The following is a 22,062-nucleotide window of genomic DNA, read 5'->3' as shown; positions in this document are numbered from 1 at the left end:
TTCTGCACAGGAGGAAACCCAAAACCCAGTAGATAGCTGCAAGGAGACCATCAGTACAAATCCAGTTGAAGGATCATAGATTAACATGCCCTCATTCACTCAGATAAAAGTCCTATAACTCAATAGAACTGTTAGGTTTGGGGTTTGCAGATGCTTTCAGTTGGAACTGAACTTCCTGTTGGAACTTTTTCAGATTCATTTTTATGGAATGAAAGACTGCATTGTTTTGGGGTTTGTTGGTTTTTTTTTTTAAATAATGGAAAACATATTTTTATTTTTCTGACAAAGTCCTCTCAGTAGATTCTTACAAGTTTATCAACTTGATATAAAGCTGAATAGTGAGTTACATACAGAAAGACATGGATTCTCCTTTACCCTTAAACTTTATTTGGAGTTTATTCTACTGTATAGACAGGCTGTCTAAACAGAGAAGTTACAGCACACCAGGTTTCCAAAAATGTATTCCTATAAAGAGAAGATAATTTATTTAAAGACTGGTGTATCAATGACTATCAGTAAGATATTTTTCCAGCATAGAGGCTAAATACAATTTTTAAAAAAGGAGTATGTGGTCACACAAGTTTTTCATAGAGATTTTGGATCAGTTTGAATTAAATGATGCGTATCTTCATTTATTTTCAAATTATTTCCTTTTTTAACGAAACATGCCTTTTCTGTAACTTGACTCCCTAAATACCTCCCAAACTGAGGTATTCCCCTGAGGAATCTATTAGTAATTCTATTCCTATTTCCCAGGAAATGTCAGGGAGAACAAATGGCCCATGCAGTGTGACCTGAAGGTCAAGAGATTCAGGCTCTGACAAATTGCATCCAGAAGCATATTGCACAGTTGATGACCCCTTGCTGTGATTGTCTTGCCTTCAGCTCCATCCGTCATGAGTGAACCTGGGCTGTTAGTTCAAGTTTCTCAGATGGTTTCATCTGTTTCAGTGCTTTGAAGGCCGAGTTGAAAGTTCCACTGTGATGTGGACAAACTCACTTAAGGATTGATAAGACTCATGTAAAATGCAGGTGGAAACACAAAGTTTACTTGGGCAGGTTTTGGAGTGCTATTCCTGCTACCTGCCCAGGAGATGTTGCTATATCCTGCAGCAGCTGAAGCTGTCAAGTGTTTTGAAGGTTCATCTCCCTATAAAGTACACTAGAGAGAGTTAACAAATCAGAAGGCCAAACTCGAAAGAAGGTGACACAAATTCTGGCTGAGCCTGTTGCTACTATGCAAAGTCCAGAGTGGCTGGAGATCCAGCAGGACCCACTTGTAAACCTGAGTTATGGACAGATGAACTCTGTAATTACTCAAGTTCTGATTGAGCATAAGCAGGAATGTAAATGCTTCTAGATCCCAGGATTTGGCCATATGGATACCTGAATGCTAAATGTTTATAAGACTTCATTTAGAAAAATGTTTACCTTTGGCAGCTCTCACTGAAACGAAGCAACTGAAGAACTTCATAGATAGAACAGTTGCCGCAAAATTTCCATATGAGAAGGACATAAGTAAATCAAATGCCACAGAACATATGAAGAAACATTCTCCTTCCTGTGTAATTACATTTCACGTTGTTTCTAAAAGCAGAGAAGTACAGTTGCTTGCAATGGAAATTTGTAAATGTCCCCAGATCTTTGAATGGGGATGTAAGGTGAGGACCTTAAACTGGAGCTTTCGAGATTGCGATACATGAGTAATCCCACTGTTGTTATCAGATCTAATACTGGAAAACAGTGGGTTATTCAACAGTAATCAGCATTTGGCGTTGTACAAAGTCATCTTTAGTCTTATTTCACCTGTTGTTACATGAAATTTCTCTTTTAAGTGGAAGCTTCTGAGTATTTGTTTTATATACTCTCTGTAAATGTACTTGTAGTTGGTCTTTTAGATTAAGCATAGTACCAAAATCAGTGTATGTGAAAGGATATTAATCTCCCAACTATTTTTTGCTGTCTTCATAGGTTCCCCCTGACCTACAGAATGAAGTGCTTATTAGCCTATTAGAGACTGACCCAGATGTTGTGGACTATTTGTTGAGGAGGAAAGCTTCCCAGTCATCGTGAGTAATCTGTTTTTTCATCATCCCTGTTTCTGCTGGGAATTTCTATCTCCCACTGGAAGTGTTCAAAAGGTTCTGGTTTTTCCACAGCTCTTCTGCACTGTCTACAGTGGAGTAGAAATATCCTCCCCATTACACAGACTCTGCCAAAGAAATTATGACTCTTGTACAGTGTTTTCTAAAGACAAATCTTGTTTCCCGATTCAGAGGAAAGATTGCATTCTGCTGCAGAGAACAGAATGACATGTACATAAAAATATTCAGTGCACTATTATCTGACAGGGTGTATTCTAGTGATCTGCTGGTTCATGTCTTGGGTTTATTGTAGTCTTCAGTAACAGGAGGTGTGTATTACACTATCCTTGAAACACACCCTAGAGTGCCTTAACACAATCACGGCTAGCCGTTTGAACCGTTCGTTGTTCTTTTCCTATTGTATACACATAGGACGTTGTAAGCAAGTCAACTGCCGCAACAGCAGGTTTATGGAGACTCTTTGGATATTATTTAATTGTATGCTTTGTGAAAGATCTGAAGAGAAAAAAAATCACACTGGTCACTATTGCAGTTATGATGCATAATATATTCCAACTTTGTGTATGGTGTATAGATGCCTATACCTGTGTGCCTTAATGCTATGAGTTTGTACCTTCAGATTAACAGGATTCCTGGCTTTCTCATGGGACACACAGTCATTGCCTTTATTCTAATGAATCCCAATATGTCAAACCCAAAAATCACAAAATTTGACAATTTTGCTTTAAGTAATTTTTAAAAGGTTTCCTAGACTCTAAACTCTCTGGGATAGATTGGACTTTGTCTTCCTGTGTGTGTGGAAAGTGCCTAGTGCATTCAGAATATAATTAAAATTGAATTTGTACAGTCAGTTAGCTATGATTTTTTTTCTCTGCCTCTGATCATTGTATAGTTGGAGGTAATGTCATAGTGCGCCTGGCTTTAAAGGAAGAGGTATAAAAGAAATAGTATAGTTAACGCATGGAGGAAAAAGCTTTCTTTAATTATAAAAATTAAAAACAAAAAATACGTGCAGAATATATTATGTGTTGTAAAAGATTTTATTAGTTTGTTGACTTAGCGACATGAACACATAACATGCAGTAGCAAATTATCACAGATCATCTGATTTGTGGTAATTGTCTCTGTGTGTTTTCTTAGTGTACCACAGACATGAAATAATTTCAGTTAGTTTGTCTGACTGACAAGTAACCATGTGTATATTTAGATCACAATAAATGCAGGATAATTAGAGGTACATTAGCTGACTTGTACACTTGTTTCACATTTGCTGTGAGCCAAGACCACAATTAGGAAAGACAGTGCAAATCACATGACATATGATAAAGTCTGGAGAGACTTCTTTCTTTAAGCCCTCAGTTTGGAATGATCATGTTATTTCTAACTCAAGCTAATAAAAACCTTCATGCTGGATTTCACCGTCTGTATAATATAAAGGCATAAAATTGTATCTCACATGTGGCTACACATATCAATTGAGCATAAATTTGTCGCAAATCATTGTGGATGTTGACAGATTATTGTTAGATCCTGTTTCCTTTAAGTTAATTGACCTTTCCTTGAGCTTCCTTACTTTTCAGCCAGCACACACACCTACAGGAGAAAATGGATCTTTTGTGCAAAGCTGGTCACAACTGACAAAAGGAGCTTTGTAAGAAAAGGTTATGAAACCAAATAGGAACATACAGCTACACTAGTACCAATTTATTGCATTTTCAGTAATGGGCAGGTGAAGTATCACTGAGATAAGAAAAACTTACTATCTGTCATTTTTCTTCTACTCTGCTATCATGTAAGTGATTTATTCTTAATGTTAATGAGATATGTTTTCACTGTGATTGCAACTTCTTGGTTAAGATATTCCAGGCAATTAGAGGGAATGTTGCTTGTGTTATTGCTAGGGGTGTGATGCTCTTAAGAGATTAATCTATTTCAGAACATAATCTCAGTTTTGAGGCTACATGTCTGTTGGTTATTTTTCCTGTAAGAAATGTGAGGCAGCAGACAAGGAGATGTTTGTCTTGATTTGATAAAAATGAGCCTCCAAAATACATCCTTACTACTCTTGGAAATTTCCTTGGTCAAGATCCAAATTTGGATCCGTGGAACAGAAAACTTTATATATTCTTGAGACAATCTTCATCAGAAGAGTTAGTTGGCTGCATAGCATAGTGTATGGAATCAACTTCAAGACTTTAATGTCATATTAATTGCTCTGAAGGTCCTGCTTCTATAATTGCCCTCACATCTCTGCTTTTGATGTCATTACAAATGCTTTCTTGGCTCTGATCTAACAGAGGAAACACAATCTCTTTTCCTCCCCGGAGGAGGACAAATCAGATGTTCCTCATCTTTTAGTTCTCTTAAGAGCTGAGCATCATGAATAGTGTGTCAGGGAGTTCATGGAAGTTGTTCATGGTAAAGCACTAATTACCATTGGGAGCAATTATGAAGTGTGCTTTTGTGGATGACTTCCCAACTTTTTTATATGTTGGCTTGATGGCAATGGAATTTGGGGTTTCCAGCTGTAAGATGAAGCATCTTTAAACTAACACAAAAATAAAATCTGTTTCTTATGATTATTTATTGCTTATCATGGTTAGTAGTCCTGTTAGAGTGAATATGTTTCGAAGTTATAGAATTTTCGAATTATTTTGGATGGTGATGATGGGTTTTAATCCATCCTAACCTGTGGCACAAAGATGAAGCCATAAAATAGGCCATACAGTATGTATAAATGCAATTTTCAAAGCTGCAGAGGCTCCCTGAATCATTGAGTCCTCTACCCTGTTACAGCAGCAAGCATGTCATAATCCCATAATAATCTGTTTTGTTGGTGGCACCTGTGTTGCTCAAATATGTGTGGAAATTACTGCTGCATGCTGCCAAGCCATCACACTCCGTATGATTTGCCTCTTGTAAGACAGAATTGTTTTCCCACTCAGAAGCTTGAAGGTATAACAGAAAAGGATTTCTGCCAAAACCAGAAAGGGATTTCCTGTTTTGATGACCTTGATGCCAGTAGAAAAGTAGGAATATCCCCAGTAGAAGTATTTATTATTATTAACGTTTTTCCAGTTCATCCATGCAAGTAGACTCTGGTGGATAACATCAGTTCAGAAGGATGCCAGTTAGAAAGGAAACCCCAAGACTCCTTCATAGCGTAGTTGATTTTTGTTTTGGAATCTGAAATAGTATTTTTGAGCACATGTGGCATAGGTTCCTTCTGCAGCTTTCAAATCTTTCAGTTTGTACATAACCACTTTTTAATCTTTCCCTTAACATAGTTCGTAACCACTAGAAGGTACTTTACTTGCCTTCCCATTGCTCACATTTGATAGTACATAATCTTCTATTATTCTCTGTGGAGATCATAATTTGCCCTTACTAATAGACTGCATGTAGGCGAGTAGGTATCTTGCGCAGTATTTACATTTGCCTCCCAATTTAGTTTTTCCCCAGTGTGTGGGTAGAGAATCTTAGAGCTATCCAGGTGAAGATTAATTTTGAATTTTAGTAAGCATCTGTTTGCTACTGAACTCAAACCACAAAGCAAACAGATGCAAAAGTTTTGTTTTAAGGAATATGTGAGAATTGATTCTATATTTGGAAAGATGCAAGCCAAAGTCTTTTGCAGGTTGTGTTTTGTTTTGTTCTGTTCATGAAGAGCATGGTAAAGCTGCAGATGTATGAGCTCAATTTCCAACTTTAAAGTATTCAATCCATTTTGATGGTTTCTTGTAGTAAGATTGGCAGAGTCCACAGGCATTTTCTTTGATTTTTGAAACTATTTTTTCTAAACAAATTTGAAAGTGATATTTTTATATATATATATATATATATATATAAAATTGCATGGGCTTACTAGCAGAAACTGTACATGAGTTTAGAAAGTTGAACATTTGGATCTTTCCAAAGACTTGACAGTTTCCATTCAAGTAAATTTTTATCAGGAGCTCTGTCTTGAGAAGAGATAGACTATAACAGATCATTCAAGGTAAGACATGAAATCAGTGTTTCACAAAGCTCAAGTTTATGTTCCCACATTCTTTCATTGCCATTTCCCTTTCCCCTATTCCTTGTGTTACCTTGCCATGGCTGAGTGGTGGCGTACCTCTCTCTTTGCCCTGTGCAACATAGCTAGGTTTTGATCCTGCAAAGATTTACATGCGATAAGCCTTATTGGTGTCACCGTTAGTGCTAAGTGTGTCTGTATGCTAGCAGGGTGAGGTTTAGATGACGTTCAGCCTAGAAAGCTGGAGAGAAAGACATTTGGTCATAGGAAACCTACAGATACCAACATTTCTCCCCTTTTCTCTCAGGTCCTTCTGGTTCTTCTAAAATTCCCAAGACATTGCTTAAATCTCATCTTAACTCACACTCACTGCACAAGCTTTTTTAGAACTTAGAAGGGCAGAAAGAAAGGAGTAAGGGACAAAAAAGAGAAAAAAGATTTGTGATAGAATTGTACATACTTAAAAGACCATAATTCTTCAGTGTGTGGCTGCTTGTAGATTAATTTACATTGGACTCATCTTCAGATGAGAAGTTGATATGGGAAGTTACATAATTGTGGCATGATTTACTTTTTTTTTATTGACTCCCCAGCATTACCATACCAACCACACTGGGAAGCCTGGGACAGTGCTACTTTGCCAAATGGCAGCTCTGGTTTTTTGACTTGGACCCAGTTAAGGTTCAGGATCAGTTCAGTGATGGATTTCTTGCTGGGAGTTACCAAAGAGTAAACTTAGTTAATTCATTCCTAACACTTTGTTGTTGCTTTTATACTAGAAAAAAAGAATATGGAATACTGAATAACATAATAATCATGATGTTGAGTGTATATATTTTATGTTTTGGTACATGCAATATATAATTGGCTGAGGAAAAAAAACCAGCAGCTTGAAAGTGGTGTTAAGTTTTGTCGTTATTTCTGTACTAGTATTTAGTGTGCTGTGGCTAGCCTGTCTTATTACTGTGTGTTTTCCTTATTTTCTTTCTTCAGTTTTATTTTATTTGTCTGGAAAGAGGGTTCTTGTTCCATAACAAGTAATGTGCTTTGGGTGCTCTCTCAGTTCAAGCTCTCTTTGGATTTGATTCTGAGAAGGGCTGACCATGCTCAGTGCAGTTCATTTACAAGATTGAGCCTCTGTCGTATCACATTCAATTAGAGCAGATATTAACGTGAGGTCACTGAGAGAAGCGTTTGACTCGAGAAGCAAACAAGATGCATCTAAGAAACAAAGATCAAGGTGCAGAGAAATGAAAAATGAGTAATGGAAATATAAATTAGGGAGGACCAATAGGAAAAAACTTATGTTTGTTTACAGAGTATAGCTACATATTCTTTGGGAGGTTCGGTGACTCATGGACTGCCTCCGATCTGTGTAGTGAATTGTAATAGTTCAAGAAATCTCCCTCAATGTTCCCAACACGTTTCAAAAATGAGACTTGTCTCTCTGAGCCTTGGCTGTACTTTGGGGGGGGGGGGGGGGGGGGGGGTGTTTGCCTTTTTTTGTCAAAATTAAATGCAGGCCATGCTGTTGGTGATGTAAAGGTGAAAGGGTAAAAGAAGTTGTAGAAGTTACCAGGAGAGTCAGTTATTTGCTGCCCCCATCAGAAGTACAGTAGATACATCTGCTTGTCCCCTGTAGAATATTTACCTTCTGACAGCTCTAGAAGAGGATCTTTCTCACAGTGTGAGAGGCGAGCTATGGTTTTGATTTCCCTGACTGTGTAGTACTTCAGAATGGAAGAAGTGATTTTAGCATGCTGCTTAGCATCAAACTAATCTTCCCTATCATGCCTACAGATTTATTGTTGCAACAAGCTAAATTGTCAAGGTAACATAAGGAATTGATTCACTATTTAATTTCCTGTGGTGAACTGTATGGTTGTGTGGTTTTTGTTGTTTTCCGTCTTGACAGCAACATCTTTTGATTTTTAGTGGCCTCTGCTGGCCACTTCATGGCAGAAGTTTTACTCATGGAAAATTCACCTCTGTACTGCTTCTGATGTGTTTTCATTTCAGCAGCTGTGATCATACTCCTGTATTTGATTTCATTTGTATGATGTCAAACTGCACCTGTACCTGTGAACATAAAGCATTTTTCATTAACAGTAGTTTGTTTATCAAAATTTCTCAGGAGCCCTGAGATGCTGCGGTCAGAAGGTTCCTACTCCACAGGAGGAAGACATTCTTCCACAGACTCCAACAAAGCTTCAAGCGGAGATGTCTCGCCTTATGACAACAACTCCCCGGTACTGTCTGAGCGCTCGCCGATAGCAACGCAAGAAGAAGTTGCCCGCAGCCCAGAGAAGCTGTACAAGGTACCTGAACAGTACACGCTGGTTGGACATTTGCAGCCTAAGACAAAGGAGAATTCTTCTGCATCACAGGCTGGAAAAGGTAGAGTACATCCTGCTCGTGTTCCTCCGCCTCAGTGACTGATGGGGGTTTCTGAAGTAATTGGAAAGTGTCATTTTTGTATTATCAGCTACGAGGATTTGAGGAGCAATAGTGTAAATAACCTTAGAAGAAATGACTGACCAACATCCTTTTTTAGTGTTGAGCCCAAAGGGTCTGTGCTCAGTCCTCCTCGTTAGCTCAGCCAGCCGTCAGGGATGCATTTCCAAAAACTTGGAGCTATTATTTAGGAAAACAGAACTACGTATGTCCTGCTTTTCAGCCTGTCTGTGACAGTGTGGCAAAGACTGATTTCTAGTCCTGCTCTGTAGGACTGTAATACCCGCGAGGTTATGGTCCAGACTTTGGAAAAATCTGAGACTTTAAGACATGAAGCTACAAATTTTCTCCAATTGAAAAGAATGACCTCAACACCCTCTCACTGGAGAACACAGCTGAGCTGCACAGCTTTACATCTGCTACCAATTACACACCTAACAAAACTAGTGCAGGGATCCATAATTTCCATAGCTGTCTAGGGAGTGCACACCTGAATGATCTCTTTGGTAAAGAACTGTGGTTTAAACTGATAGCTCACCAGCACTTCAAGATGCTTTTCATTGAAAAATATTTATTTTAAAAAATCCACATTCATGAAGTGTGTATTTAGTGAGCCAAATTTTAAGAACTTTCAATGCTTAGGGATGCAGATAACTGTTTGGTGATATTTTTAAAACCATTTCATTTCAGAGGTACCGGTTAGGCACTTAATTCCCTTTGGAATTAATGGCATTTAGACTATTATCTCAATTATATGCTTTATAAATGCCAGTGGGCATTTATCTTCCGTATTCAGCATGTAAATCTCTGAGTAGGTTTCAAAATTTGGTCAGATTTCTACTAAGTTATGAACAGGAAATTACATGAAGTTTTATCATATTAACCATCTTTTGGACTTTAATACGCATCACAACGATACTGGACCATGACAAATTAGGAAATTCCTTTACTGCCAGATGGAATCAGAAAAAGGCATGAATCAGTTACAATGCAGCACAACGCCTGATGGGCACATTTCCTGAAATCTCTATTCTGTGACAGCACTTCCGTGTAAGACCGAAGCGATGCCGCAGGTTGATAGAGCGTGCCTTACAGTGATCCCTGGGGCTGGGGCTGCCTGAGGGAGCTTTGCCATTCTTTCCCATAAAAAGCACATGAACTACCTTCTGTTGGCCAAATCTTCCCGTTCTTGTGCAAATTCTCCGACTGACTTCAGTAAGGCAGAGGACTTAAGGGAAATTCCACTCTCCCAGCAAACCCAGGCATCCTGCCCATACAGAGCTTACTGAATCCCATTACAGGATTCGAGCCTGAAACAGCAAGTAACTGTCGACAGATACGTTTGAGATGTTTGTGTTAGGTGCACGGTAAGCCAGATGCTAACAACTCTGATACCTTACGTAAGGTTTTACCATTCCATTTGTATGTTTCTAAATAATGGTTTTAAGAGGATTGATTCATCATCTTCGTTCTGCTTTTACTGCTATTTAGATGTCTCTGAAGATCATTTTGATATCTGGGGCACCTGGCATTCAACACTGAAAAGTGGCTGCAAAGATCCAGCTATGACAGGTCAGTTATTTCTCAAGTTTTAAGCCCAAATCTAGCAAAGACATAAACAATTTCTTGGTTTTGAGAAATCACAGTGAAACCAGTAGGAGAATTCACGTTGTGCAAAGTTGAACTTTTAAAAGGTGACTGTTCAATAAAATAGAGAAGCACAGTGGTTATACAAATGTGGCAACATCTGAAACTGTCGCAAGATGATTTTAAAAGTAGTTTTTAAATTACTTCAAAAAATAGTTTTATATTCTTCTAAAAGTCCTTGGAAGGGAGACGCGCGGTGGGGAGTTGAGAGCGGCTGCCGCGGTGGCACAAGCAGAGGCTGTGAGGTTGGCAACCCTGGGTGCTGACCCTGCCGCTGGCCGGTGCGGTCCCAACAAGTCCCTGGCCCATCCTGCCTTTGTTTTTCTCCCTTCTGCACCCACCTCACAGAAGAATTGAGAGACTAAAGTGCCCACATCCTTTTCAAGCATTTGAAAGATGTTAACTGCTGCAAGGCTTTATGTCGGAGCAAAGTATTAGAGTCGTCGGGTAATGTATTAGACATGGTTCAGATAGATGTAGGGCTGCTGCTCTGTGTCCTGAAGGTTCGGCCGGCGGTGGGGCTGATACACCTTCAGTCGCACAGCCTGCTGATAAAACCCCCCATCCCTCTTCTACGGTGTGATGCAGGGGAAAAGCAGTAACTCGTTAAATGCCATGTAAATGATTACGCAGACTGACGCCTTTCCGTCTCTGGCCTCCAGGTTCTTACGGGAACATTTACGAAAGCAGCTTGCTGCGACCTGGACAGTGCTCTCTTTCCCAGGGGAACCTCGCCATGTCTTCTCCTCGGTGGCGGGGCAGCTCCTCCGAGTTGGACACCGGCAGGCAGGTCATGCGGAGGAGCCAGACGACTGCTGCCATTCCGGAGTGTCAGCTGCATCCCGCGGCGTCTCGGGTGTGCGGTAACGCACAAATCGAAGTCGGCGGTAGGAGTTCGGACCTGTCACACTCAAAGTCGGAGCAGCACTTGACTTTAAGCAGCGTGGAGGACCTCAGCGAGCGTGACTCCAACGCGGGTTGTTCGCAAAGCACAGCCAAGCCCTCCTATAGAAAAGAGCGGCCGCCACCCCCCTACCCAGGCCCAGCAAAAACGAGCTCTGCGTTGTCACAGCGATCAAGCGTTTCTTCAACGTTGCACTCTTTGTGGAGACTTCAACGCCAAGAAAAAAGTTCAGGGACCAGAGGAGCTGGAGGACCGCCAGCCAAAGCCCCTGACCAGGCCACCTCCAGGCAGGAGCGGCCGGCCCCGCACACGCAAGCGGCTCACATCTACTCCACGGCACCTCACAGTCAGAACAGTAAAAATGTTTCAGAGGCGGACTGGCACGACTGGCAAAGGGAGAGGTGGCAAATTTGGGAGCTGTTATCGGCCGATAACCCCGATGCCCTCCCAGAAACGCTTGTATGATCAGACTCTGCAGAACTGCTACTCACACCTATGCCTCCGACTCATAGGAAAACAACGGTGACATTGGAAAACGGGGAGGGCTTGTTTGTTTTATAAAAACTGAATTGCGTATACTTTTTTTAAACTTTGTTCACTTTAATTTCTTAACAGCACTGTCAAGCAGTCCATTTACAAATACAGTATGTTCCTGTTTTTCAGCAAGCTTTTGAGAAAAAACAAGATGAAAATTTTAGTCTAATAACTCGGTATGCATACGCTGTTTATAAGATAAAACTGTTGCTTTGATGTTGCTAAAAATGTATTTATATATCTGCAGTTTTGATGATTGTATATTCTGTAATGGGTATTGTACGATAATCATATATTAAGTTTTCATATACAGATGTCAATCAATCATGACTGCTTTTTTTAAAATCACTGCACTTACATTACCGTGATATGCATTGGAATTCTATAGAAAGTGCACAAGCTGGTTTCTGTGCTTATATAAAAAAAAAAACCTGTTAAAGGGGGAAGTTGTCCTTCTTTTCACTGCCTATTGAAAAACACTAAAATAGAGTGGAACGTGAAAAGCCATATATTTTATAAGGGTAGTAGTGAGCTTAGAAGGGAAAATACCAAATATTTTTTTTCTTATAAATATATTTGCAAACAAAATTAAAATTTGATACAAGATTGTAAAAATATTTTTTTAGATTCTGGTAGGAAGCAGCTCAAAGAATCAACTAAGAGCAAGGCCGTGCCTGAACCAACTAAGGATGTAGTGCAAAGGTCTGCCCTCCCATTCTAGAGGAAAACCAATGTTATGTATACAGGATATAATATATATATTTATAAATGTATGATTTTATGTATTGTTCTAAAACAATAAACTGGAATCCAAATTTTAGAAAACGAAACCCAATAAATTGAGGTGTGTAACAAATGAGAAAGAATATGGCTTTTCCTTTGAAATAACAAAGCTTCAGCATTAAGAAGGTTAGAGAAAGGGAAAAAAAATGCAGACAGACACATGAAGGGGAGTCACACAGTTTCAGAAATGAACATGATGTTTGGAGAAGTTCACAGCTGCATTTCTATAAATATTGTGCCAAAGTCTGGGTCAACAGTACTTCTTCAATAACTGTATGTTGCATTGTTAAATGTTGCTGTTTTATACACGTTCTGGTGGTTTTAAGTTGCAAAATTGTTTATGGCCAGCAGGTGGCAATGTACTTCAGTATTCTAGAGAAAATTCTTTTTATCACTTGATAAGGGAAAGTGTATCATATCAAAAGAATTTTATAAAACATATTAGTCTTAATTTTAATGAAGTTGAAGACTTATTCAGTGATGTTGTCTTTAAGTTCTATCTTGTGCCATAACGATGGAATAAAAAGCTAAGCAAAATAATGAGCATATTTTTGCTCCTTTTTTTTGAAGTAAGGTTCCTGTAAAAATGGATGTGCTTTTATTACATTCTTGAGTATCTCTGTCACAAACATCTAACAGGCTTGGGAGCTTAAGGACCGCTTTCAGGTATGACTTAAATGTACAAGATCTGAGGTTTTACTTGGGTTTTAGACTTAAAATCCATCTTATAAAGAGTCTGCCCATCGTATTTCCATTTCCCAAGTAAAGTTATAAGATAAAAGCACCAACCCAAGTTGAAAGGGGCAGGATTTGGCCTTTGATTGTTGTAGCGCTGTCAGGCTGGTCAGCTCTTTTTCCGAATACTGCATTCAGAATAAATCTCAGCTCTCTTCTTCTGGTGGTTGCAAGGCGCTTCCAAATACTGTCTTGATATGAGACTTGATAGGAAAAGGTTCTTGCATGTAGCTTGCTGCAGCAGCCCTGTGTCAATTTATTACCAAAAAAAACCCCACCCCAAATTAAAAAGATAGTGGACTATAAGGAAGGACAAAAAGGAGCTCTCACAAGCAATCTTCACTATTTGATCTTGTCTCAGTATTATCCCAGGCTTGATCCAGATTTGCTACAGGGAATTAAAGCTCCCTCATAGTCCTCAAAACCAGGCGTAGTGTAAATCCTGCTGCAGAAGATACTCTGTTCAGTAGATGTCCATCTCTTCATTAGAAATCCCTTTCTAAGTACAGAAGCACCCACACATTTTTAGTGAAAGATGTCTAATGATTACTCAGCCTCATAAGGAGCTTGCTTTTCGCCAGTACCGCTCTCTGTATGTATGTGTATGTTACCATCTATATGGAGTGTATGCGAAAACGGACAACAAAAACCAAGACCACTGCTGGAATACAACCTCGTCTGCACACATTTCAATATACAATTGCTTCGAAGAAAAGAGATACAGAATAAATTCCGATGAATTAAAGTAATGCTTGCCAAGATTACGTCATTTCTGTCTGTTGTTTTCATTTGAAGAGGACAGAGCAAAATTATCACGAGGTTGAGGATGTAGTAATTTTTAGTTGTACCAGGCTGAAATCAGCGACGTAATTTCTTTTGATGTCTTTTTTATATCTCACAAGAAATGTAGCCGTGAAAGATTGTTTCTAGTTTTATGTTAGCTGATAGATCTGTGGGGGCTATTCCATTTTAGATCTCTGCAATGTTTTTCTTCCTATAACATACGCTCCTGTCCAGCCTTAATATTCCTCTTACAGGGAAGGTCCGTAGCGTGGGGATATCAAAGCCTTTTCTCTGACTCTCCCTTGGGAACAGGATTCCTGTCGTAGCAAAAGGATCATGGGCCTCTGCCTCATGAAGAGCATGGTAGAGGTGGTCTCCTCTGGAGGTCTCGAGGCCTCAGGGCAAACTCCCGCAGCTCCGTTCCCTCCCATCGCTTCCTATGGCACCCCGCCGGTTCGTACCTGGGATCGAAGAACCACCTCTTTCCCGTGACGGTCGGCACTACCTCCTCTCGGAGGGCGGCTCAGCTGCGAGGACGGGTGTGCTGCGCTCGCAGGGGAACCGGGAGAGGCGAGACGTGGGTGCCCCAAGGATGAGGTGCCTGCGGGTCGCCCATGGGGCAGGGGTTGCTCTTCTCTCTTCTGTTGCAGAAACAAAAAACTGAGAGGAACTAGCGCAGCTCTAGCTACAACCCGATGTGGTGGGGAACCTCTGAGCCAAGGGAAAAACGGGAAGGCTCAGACTTTAAAATACTCCTTTAAAAATTACCGTTGCTGCTGTCTTTTAAAACAAGATGCGGTTACACAGTTGACTCACCCATGCCAAGACGACGCTCCGCTGCTGAGGGGTAAGTTGCACCTTCTCCCTCCTCCCCAGCCTCCCATCCCGTCCCTTACACCAGTGCTTGGAATGGTGGGAGCAATCCCGGGGCTTGTTGCTGCGGCTGAAACCTGCCCCGTACGAGGAACACGTAAAATTCAGGTAGCTCGGGGTCTTTCACAACTGGTAGGCGCGGGGAAGAGAAGGGACAGGGTCAGAGCTGGGGGAGAGGCGGAGGGTGGGACTGGCCACCCCTGTGGCAGCAATCTCCAGTTAGTTCTGTTAAAGCTGTTCGTGCAACTGCGGGGCTTGCTGCTTCAATGTGTAGGCGAGAGCCTGGCCAAGCACTTGAGAGCGGCTCTGTGTTTAAGCCAAGCAAAACTGCCGGCTTGGGTGCTTGAAATCTCTCAAGTGCTCTGCCGTCTGCATCGGGAGCCCAGGCTGCGATCACGGCGTAGATGAATGCCGCTCAGAACTTCTCCGCTGTTGAAATGACGTGGTTCAATGGGCTGGGATTTGTGGTTGTGTGGTCAGAGGGGGTGGGGGGGCTGTTTTGTTACTGGTTTTGTTGTTTCACAGGCATTGGTTGAGGTCAAAAACCTCAATTCCAGCCTTTCTGGAGCACCATCTTGTTCTGTGGCACTGGTCTGGCAGAGGGTCAGGGACTTTTCTCCTCTGGGAAACACATGTGATGTCTGAGCCGCACCTTGCTCCCTCCCTCTTTCCTTCTTTTTGCATTCATTCCCCAAAAAAGAAGAGAGTAGCTTCAGTGCGCGATGCCGTAACCTCACAGAACTGCAAAGCGGTGGAAATGGTTCTCAGTTGCGTTAAAGAGTATCTTGACATCAGTAAGCCCTTTTACAACATCACTGAGAATAGCGAGCTACTGCTGCGCTGCAGTCGCTTCAGGGGAAGGCGTCTCGGCGTCCAGGCGGTGCTGGAGACCGCAGAGCTATTCAAGGCATGTAGACACCCAGAGTGCTGGGTCATAAAATGCACCCTCTCTGAGAATAGCATTCATCTAATTTTCCTGAAGTTTAAAGCATCTCCAAAGGTGGTATCTACATCTGGAAAAGTCATTCACAAACTCCCTTTTTATGCAGTGGAGAGAGAGGGGTATTTCTGTGCCACCATCCATGCAGCCTACTTGAGTCTTTCTTTGAAGGATGGTTCCTTTGAAGGGCTGGTCGCTAGACGAGCCCGTTTCTTTCCACTGCCTATATAAAGGAAGCCTAAATAAGTTGCCCGAGTAGAGATCTATAGTAACCCTGCAAGTTTGGCTGAATGAATCCCACCCTAAGGGTCTGGTAAAATAGAAAATGGACGGTGATGCCGGCAACAGTAAGAAGGAGCGTTTAATGACACCGTTGTCTAATGCCAACAAATTATTACAGCCTGGGGAAAGGAAAGGAAGATGTTCAGCCTACCTTTCCAGCATCTGGGAAAAGTGAAACTTATCCGGAGGCCTCGGTGATGTTGTGATGTTCCCAGGGCTCTCGGGCAAACCTGGGGCTGGTGGGGCTGGCAGAGACAGTGCTGCTCCTGGGGGCCTGGGAAGGCAGCTGGCAGAAGGAGACGGCATGCTCAGCTCTGCTGGGTGCTGTAAGAAATCCAGGCTTTTTGGAAAGTGAGGGAGAGAGACACTGCCTGGTCTGGAATTGCAATTTTTGTTGTTGTTGTTTGGTTTTTTTTTTAAAAATGGGATTTTTTTTGCTCACTGAAAACTCTGTTTCCAACTGATCTGAAAGTGTTCATGAACAGGACCAGGATTCAATTAATTTGTTCAGCAAATTAAAAAATTAATATGGGATTTATGAAAGGAACCCGATTTGGGCATTTTAGAAATATAGGGAGGAGGGGGTTGTGCTGAATCCCAAGCAGCACTGGCAAACGGAGACAGATAAAATCTTCCTTGTGAAAGACAGGGGTTAATCTTCTTTCCTCTGCTGCTGAGTAAGCAAATGTATTTGCCACTGGAGTTTTAGGCTCACAGAGGGAGGGAGGGAAGAGCAGAGCTGTTTTTATCCACTTCTCTGCAGAACAGCATTTGGGAAGGGGTAAAAGAGCACGTTAGAGCAGGCGAGAGCAGTATCTCCAGCTGGGTGGTTGCCGCACTCTGTGGATGATGACTTGAGCTGCAGACTCTGGACGTTCTTCTAATGATTATTTCAACTTTTAAACAAAACGGAACAATTTTTTAACTGTGTCTCTGTTAAACAATGGGGACATGAGGGGATGCCTCAGATCACCATTTCCTTTTGCTGGGCTCGCTCTTTTCCATTTCCCTATGTCCCCTTCCAACCACAGCTATGAGCTTTAATTAAAAAAAAAAATAATAATTTTAAAAGGGCTTGGAAAACAAAAGCATTTGCTTCAGACTCTGGGGTGGAAAAAAGAATCAGACCTGGGAAAAAGATGAGAAAATATCTGGCCCCATCCTCCTCCCTGCACGTGTGCTGGGGGGGCTGACCGCTGCTCGCCGGGAGGGAGCGATGCCGGATGGCGGACGGGTGTTGAGCTGTGGGGCTTCACACTCAGGCTCCAGGAGGAGAGGAAGGTGAGCGTGGATGTGCCCAGGGCCACGCAGGCAGCGGGCAAGGCGCCGACACCAGCCTCGTGAAGCTCTCCTTGCTGTCGGGACGTGGGGACATCCCTGCTGCTCTGGCCAGATGGGACCCTGTAAAGCTGAACCGCCCCTGCCCAGACCGGGTGGCTTATAGACACAGAAACCACAGCTCCCAGCTGGTAATCACCAACAGACTGGTCCCTGCTTGGGCGCTTTACCTCTCTAGTCAGGAAGGAAGATTTCTTACTGCATCGTCTCCATAAAATTCCAAATTTGGTCTACTTTGAAAAAAGGGCTACCGAAAAATCAAAGCTTCCTTTAGAGTTTAAAAACTCTTCAATCATGAAGAGAAAAGATCACCTCAGCCCTGGTTACTATTTTCAACCTCACAGAGGTGAGTAGGCAAGTATCCTTCCAGAAAGGAAGGAAGCAAGGAAGGAAGGAAGGAAAGAAAGAAAGAAGTTTGGACTGAAAAGCACTTTCTAATGCAGAAAATAACAAATGCATGCGGTAGCCTGCCAAGTAGGGTTACTGAAGTAAAAACACACTGTTCACTCAAGGACAAGAATCATATGATCACTTTGGGGAGATTGAGTGTTGAATATGGAAGAGGCATCTGGCTTTTCTCCTAAAAAAAGGTTTAAAAGGGTGAGATGCTGAACAAACTCGTCCTTACACCCACAGGCTATTTCTGTAGCTCCCAATAGCCAGCTAAAGGTTACCCGCTATGCTTTTGCCCAGAGTGGTATCGACATCATGTAGCTGTGGCCTGATTTCTGACAGCAGGGAGAGCTGGAGCCCCGAAAGACCTCAGAACTGTAAAGAGGCACTTCTGAAATCCTTCTAAAAAATGAAAAAGAGCCGGCTCCAGTGTTATCAGCCACTTTGCAGTCTGTGAAAAAAGCAGTGAGGTTAAAAAAAAAAAAAAAAAAAAAGAGAGAAGGGAGAGCTCTGGAGTAGCAGCCTCATCCCACGGGGGCTGTCGGTGAGTGAACGTTATTTTAGAAGAACCTATTGCTGCTAACTCTGTGAGCTGACAGTGATAAAGGAGTGGTAGGACCTGGGGAGCTGGAAGACTCCCCTGTAAAAGGAACAAGCCCTCTAATAAAAAAATGAAGAAAGAAAGAGGGAGGGAGAAAGTTTGCAAAGGAGCCTGAGTGCTGTTTTCCCATGGCTGCCACTGACAGACTGGTTTCTGAACCTTCAGGCTTTCCCATCCCTCAAGAGTCAAGATTTGCAGCTAGAAACATCCAGGATCAGTGTGGTGGTGTAGAGGGGGGGTCTGGGAGTGGGAGCACCAGAGGGAACCCGGGAGGTGTGGTGAGGCCCTGCTAGCCGGTGTGTCTTGTCCCCTGTGCCACTGCGAGTACTTGTGCCTGTTCCTCGGTGCTGGTGAGAAGACGGGTTTGAGAACGTGTGTGAGCTCTGAGCTTTGCTGCAATGGCATTGCTACACGAGCGCTGGGACAGAGTCATACCGCCTTTTGTTCTGCTTCTGGCCTTATTGCTCCTGCATTCTTCCTTGTGCGCCAGCCCAGACTGAAGAAGTGACCTTCGCTATGTCCCTCCTTCACAGTATTTTCCTGCCATCTGGCCATTTGAATGATAGTCCTGGGATATACCAGGCGTATTGAAGCTCAGGGCGTCTATCATCTGGTTCTCCCATTCCCCTGTTTAGGGAAGGGGACCAAGGGCAGCGCAGCAGCCGCACGTCGCTCATCAACGGACCACACGCGGCTTTCAGGTCCTGCCTTCCTCAGCCCTCTCCCATTTTCTTTTATCCATCCACCCGGGAAGGGAATGCTCAGGCTGGGTCGTGCGGTGGGGGAGGCCTGTGCTGGCAGACTGGATCTGCCCAGGGAGTTACGAAGCAGGGGGTGTTTTGGGGGCTTCGAGGCTGTGCTGTTTGCAATGGTTTTGCTCCAGCTGCGGTGGTCGGTCTAAGGGCTGAACCCGTCGGGGTCAGTGTTTGCACCTGCGTGGAGCCTGGAGGTCAGGGCGGCAGAAGTTCTGTAGTACCTGGAGCCCGGCTGCTGGCCTGATTTCTGCGGGGAGGGTGAGCCGAGCAGTCGGTGCCTTTCCCCGAGGAGAGGGAAGCACACCTGAGGACGGTGCTGCCCAGCACTCGGCATCTGCGCTGAAGCCTCTGTGCCCTGGGACCCTTGGACGGTTGTGAGGGACTGGAAGAGTTAATGTCTCAAACATTGCGGGGCTGGCTGGACCCAGGACCGGTTTTCTTCTTTCTCTCTCCTTTTCCACAATCCCTACACCTCATCCCTTTAGACATAAACCGTTGACCAAGTCTGGGACTCAGAGCGGATCCAGCCGCCCCTCGGCCCCTCGGTGAGAAGGAGTCTAGAAATCAAGAGGGTCCGCTCTGAACCTCCTGACCCAACGGGAGGGCTCTCCCTGATTTCTTCCCTGAACTGATGTGTATGGTTACCACAGGTTACACGGTTTACTGAGGTCCTTTCATGCCAATTCCTGTTGAGAGAAACCCCGCCACCCGCTGTTACGCCTCCCAAGATCAGGCTGCTTCTGCCCTGAGTAAGATGTTTTAAGTGATCATTTGGTGTCATTTCACCTTAATTTAGCCCGAGGGAATTCCACACTCACCATGACTCCTCCCTGGTCTGTCCAGCACGGGTCATGACAACGGTTGTTCAGCACTGGAGATTAGGTTGCCTGAGCTGTTCTGGCTTGTGTTGCACTGAAACACCAAAACCCCAAGGGTTGGGGCGTGTGGGTATGGCCTATGGTGGTTTGCGGTACGGGGAGCTTGGGAAAGCTTGAGGTGTGAGCTCCCAACAACACGTTTTCTGCTTGGAGTAAATAGGAAGCCTCAGGCTCTGGGGCTGCCCGTTGGGCACCTTCAGACACCAAACAAGGGTCTCCCGTGAGAGCTGGACAAGCTGAGCCGGGAGCCTTAGAAAGGCAGCAGTATTACCCCTGGAAAATAAGTCCTTGCTAGTTGGTAGCAGAAGTTTCTGTTTCCCTCCTATTGCAGGAATAATGGGAAAGTGCCGTAAAGACAAAGGGAAGGGGCTGAAAAGAAAGGAAGGATTCCAGAAAAACACCTGTTCGTAAGGGAGATTCCTTGCGCCTGCCGCTGCCCGCGAGAAGACGTTCGATCACTGCAGGTAAGCCCTGAGCATCGGAGTTACACCCACGTCACGCTGGGATGGGGCAGGGCAGTGTTCAGCTCCCTGCCGCCCGGGCTCTGTCTGAGATGCCTGTCCTATTTGTGGTTGTTATGGGGGTCTTGGTTTTATTTAATCTTTTTCTGCTCTGCCCCTCGGTCCCGCTGATCTTCATATGCACATGGACCATTGGATCTGCCTTGTGTCTGAAACAGGGAGCAGAAGTCTGTACGCCCCTGTGAGGAGAGCTGTTCAGAAGCTTTTTGGTTTAATATTCATACTAGCCTTGGGCGATTTTCTACTCTGTGCTTTAGGGAGTAGGCAGGGAGAACATGTAGCTGTCCTTTCCTCCGATAACAAGGGATTAGCACACAGATAAGGAACATCAGGGATGCAGATGACAATGGAAGAACAAAAGTAACCAGGAAAAGAGAAAGCCCTTCTATCCCTTTTCACAGAAAAGAGTAATAAAAAAAATCTTCTGTGACCGTTCTTCCTTCAAACAAGTGAACAATACCCAGTGTCAATTCTGATCAGTCCCCACCCGGTGGACTGGGACAGAACTGAGTGCAGTATAAGGCAAGGAAAGAAATCTGGGCACCAAAGACAGTAAAGCCACGTTATTAATTTAGCACAGCTTTGCAGTCAAAAGTTTGTTTGCCATGTTCTGCTGTATCAGAGCTCATTTCATAATTGTAAAATGTAGGTAACTTCTCCCTGGTTGCGGAGGTATGTCACAACATCCACAGTAAACCACTGTGAACCTCTCAAAGCTAACACGAGCTAGATAAGATCAGAGTTTTCAGGACATGATTTGTATTTACAGTTTAATAATGAGTTCCATCCCCCTCCGCTTTCTTTTTTTTTTTAATACCTAGTGTTACTATAAACTTGTCTAGGCACAGCAAGGAGGGTATTTCTCTGCAATGCTGCATATTAGAAAAGGGTAGCAGAGTCTACTGCATGTCCAGTGTAGGGCTAGGCTTGGACTCAGTGTTCAAAGCCGAAAGCTGACTCACGCTGACCCTCAGGTTTAAGTTTACCTCTGAACAAATCTTAAGAGGTTTCTTCGGTGGGAGGGAGAGGGAGGAAAAAAATGTGAACCACAATCACGATGCCTTTGCCACTTGGCAAATGTCCACTTCACACCTTTGCAGGCAGCTTGGTGGGTTTGCTATAGTCTCCTCAACAGCCGTAGAGACAGCCCTCCCTGGCAGCAAGCACCTCTCAGCCGTAACTGCTACCACGAGGAGCGCACCTAACTTTCGCCCCGACGGCAGCGCTCCGTGCCAGCCGTGCGTGGCTGGAGCAGAGGCGATGCCGACTCTCCTGCCAGGCCCCGGGGCTCCCTCTCTCCACGGCTCTGATGATACACCGCTGCGGCACACCCCGCGCTGCCCGCAAGTTTTGCCCAGGATGAGACTGGACGAGGAGGTGGGTGGGCAGGGTACGAGCTCCAGGAGTTTCCCATCCTCAGCCCAGCTCCGGGCAGGATCGTGGGGTGGCTGCGCACCCAGCTCTCGCTGCCAACCCGCAGGCTTTGCTGTGTAACTGTGTTGGATCCGGTGATGGGAGAAG

The 22,062-nt window shown here is 43.5% G+C and overlaps 1 protein-coding gene across 10 annotated transcripts in view; it reads left to right on the top strand.

Moving 5' to 3' along the window:
• Nucleotides 1-12,982, top strand: part of ARHGAP6 (Rho GTPase activating protein 6) — a 341,022-nt gene extending 328,040 nt beyond the window's left edge. For all 10 annotated transcript variants that reach the window (XM_029999031.2, XM_029999033.2, XM_029999038.2 and 7 more), the window contains 4 exons: nt 1,972-2,069; nt 8,255-8,517; nt 10,066-10,146; nt 10,884-12,982. In XM_029999031.2, the coding sequence (XP_029854891.1) occupies nt 1,972-2,069; nt 8,255-8,517; nt 10,066-10,146; nt 10,884-11,590 (1,149 nt within the window). In that variant the 3' untranslated portion in view covers nt 11,591-12,982. The remainder of the gene's footprint in view (nt 1-1,971; nt 2,070-8,254; nt 8,518-10,065; nt 10,147-10,883) is intronic.
• The last annotated feature ends 9,080 nt before the right edge of the window (nt 12,983-22,062 follow it).

The sequence above is a fragment of the Aquila chrysaetos genome, chromosome 23, assembly GCF_900496995.4.
Source record: "Aquila chrysaetos chrysaetos chromosome 23, bAquChr1.4, whole genome shotgun sequence".
Classification (NCBI taxonomy): Eukaryota; Metazoa; Chordata; class Aves; order Accipitriformes; family Accipitridae; genus Aquila; species Aquila chrysaetos.
Note: the sequence above shows the minus strand (reverse complement) of the source record. Positions and strands in the feature narration are given on the sequence as shown.